The sequence below is a fragment of the Myotis davidii genome, unplaced genomic scaffold, assembly GCF_000327345.1.
Source record: "Myotis davidii unplaced genomic scaffold, ASM32734v1 scaffold896, whole genome shotgun sequence".
Classification (NCBI taxonomy): Eukaryota; Metazoa; Chordata; class Mammalia; order Chiroptera; family Vespertilionidae; genus Myotis; species Myotis davidii.
In genome coordinates this window covers 112,016-114,298 of record NW_006287365.1, presented here as the reverse complement: position 1 = coordinate 114,298, position 2,283 = coordinate 112,016, and the positions used below count along the sequence as shown (strand labels likewise).

At 49.9% G+C, this 2,283-nt stretch overlaps 1 protein-coding gene across 1 annotated transcript in view; it reads right to left on the bottom strand.

Annotated features, from left to right (window-relative positions):
* The window catches only part of LYPD5 (LY6/PLAUR domain containing 5), a 6,206-nt gene extending 4,338 nt beyond the window's left edge, over positions 1-1,868 (bottom strand). Inside the window, exon 1 of the mRNA XM_015560892.1 lies at positions 1,826-1,868. Within this exon, the coding sequence (XP_015416378.1) occupies positions 1,826-1,868 (43 nt within the window). The remainder of the gene's footprint in view (positions 1-1,825) is intronic.
* Positions 1,869-2,283: the final 415 nt, after the last annotated feature.

Here is a 2,283-nt window from a genome sequence, read left to right as displayed (position 1 = left end):
GAGAGGGAGAGGGAGAGACCCAGAGTCACACATGGGATGTAGAAAGACAATGTGGACAGATGTAAGGTAAAAGGGGGATGACACCCTGACGAACAGGACATGCCCACAGAGGCATTTAATAAATGTTTATTAGATTATTAAGTGAATGAGTTTTTAAAAATATATTTTATTGATTTTTTTACAGAGAGGAAGGGAGAGGGATAGAGAGTTAGAAACATCGATAAGAGAGAAACATCGATCAGCTGCCTTCTGCACGCCCCCTAACTGGGGATGTGCCCACAACCAAGGTACATGCCCTTGACCGGAATCGAACCTGGGACCCTTCAGTCCATAGGCCAATGCTCTATCCACTGAGCCAAACCAGTTAGGGATAAATGAATGAATTTTAAAAACTGGATGAGATAGAGACACAGGCAGACAACCAGAGGGACACACTGTCCCCCAAGGATACAGACAGACCCATGTGGACATCAGACATAGGGCCGATGGGACATGTAGGTGGGTGTCCCTGCAGGCAGTCGGAGCTGGGGCCCCTTCTTCCCGCTTGGAGGAGCTGCCTGCAGGCTTCACATCTGTGCTGTGCAGGGCGGGCACCAGGCACGTGCAGAGACCTAGGGTCACGGGCCCACGGGTGGATGGGACAGAGCTGACATAATGGCGGTGACCAGGACAGCCTTACCCGTCCCCCGAGCTTGACTACAGTTTACACAGGTTTCTTCCTGACTGTGTACAGGCCCCTGACCTTCCTTAGAGCATTTACTTCAGAAAACTTGTCATGTCAAATTCTTTGTCTGTCCCTTTGAAATGTAGGTAAATCTCCTCCCAGCCTCTTTTTTTAAAAAAATTTAAATTCTATATTATTTAAAGTATTACACAAGTCTCCCCCCCCCACCCCACACTGACCTCACCCTGGCCACCCCTAACCCCAGCACATACCCTCACCCCTCACTCCCACTGTGTCCATTCGTTATGCTCATATGCATGCATACAAGTCCTTTGGTTGATCTCTTACCCCCTCACCGCCATCCCCACCCCCCCGCCTGCCTTCCCTCATAGATTGGACAGTCTGTTCGATGCTTCTATGGCTCTGGTTCTGTTTTTGTTTATCAGTTTATGTTGTTCATTATATTCCACAAATCAGTGAGATCATGAGATATTTATCTTTCATTGACTGGCTTATTTCACTTAGCATAATGCTCTCCAGGTCCATCCATGCTGTTGCAAATGGTAAGAGTTCCTTCTTTTTTATAGCGGCTTAGTATTCCATTGTGTAGATGTACCACAGTTTTCTAATCCACTCATCTGCTGATGGGCACTTAGGCAGTTTCCAGATCTTAGCTATGGTGAATTGTGCTGCTATGAACACAGGCATGCATATACCCTTTCTGATTGGAGTTTCTGTTTCCTTGGGATATATTCCTAGTTCTCCCAGCCTCTTGCCAGTTTTACACCCAGGAGTGCCTTTCTCAGGAACCTGGGAGCCACCCTTTGAAATGTCCTCATCAAGGAAGATAGCAGCCCTGTCTCCCAGCTCCGTGGGAGGGCAGGACCTGAACGTGAATAAGTGACAATTAGCAAGCACAGGTGCCTAATGACAGAGACAAACATCTGACTCAGGAATGACACAGGGTGCTGGACACGTCCCATGGACCAAGCTCCCTCTGCTCATCCTCCAGCAACTTCCTTTCCAGGGCTGGAACCCCTTCCCACCTTTTGTTTCCATGGATTGAGCTCAGTCTCTCTCCCCGATTGCCATGGTCTTGAATAAAGTCTCCCGGGCCTATTTAACTTTGACAGGGGACCCCCAGGAACTATGAACACTCACCAGGGCTCTGGACGCTCCCAGGCATAGCCTCCCGCACTCTCATCTTGCCAAATCCCCACCCCTCCCATTAGGCACCACTTCCCCCAAACTGTTTTGCATCCAAATTATTATTCCTGTTTCTCCTGTCACTGCCCAGACTCTCTGTCCGGGGCTGGCCACACAGGTGCGGGTGGAGCCAAGGGCCCTGGGAGTGGAGGCTGCCCCAGGAAGGAGGCTGGGTTCTCGGAAGCCCTAGTGGAGCTTTGGGGGTGTCCACAGTGGTTCCTGATCCACAGGTTGAGGCTGGAAGGGTTGGCAGAGCAACTCATTCTTGGGTGTGAGTGTGTGTGTGTGTGTGTATGTGAGTGAGTGTGTGTGTGTGTGTGTCCGTGTGTGTGGCTGGGCATGTGTGATCTTCAATCTGGTAACCTCCAGATGTTTCGGAGGCTGTGAGATGTCAGATAGAAAGCTCCCCATGG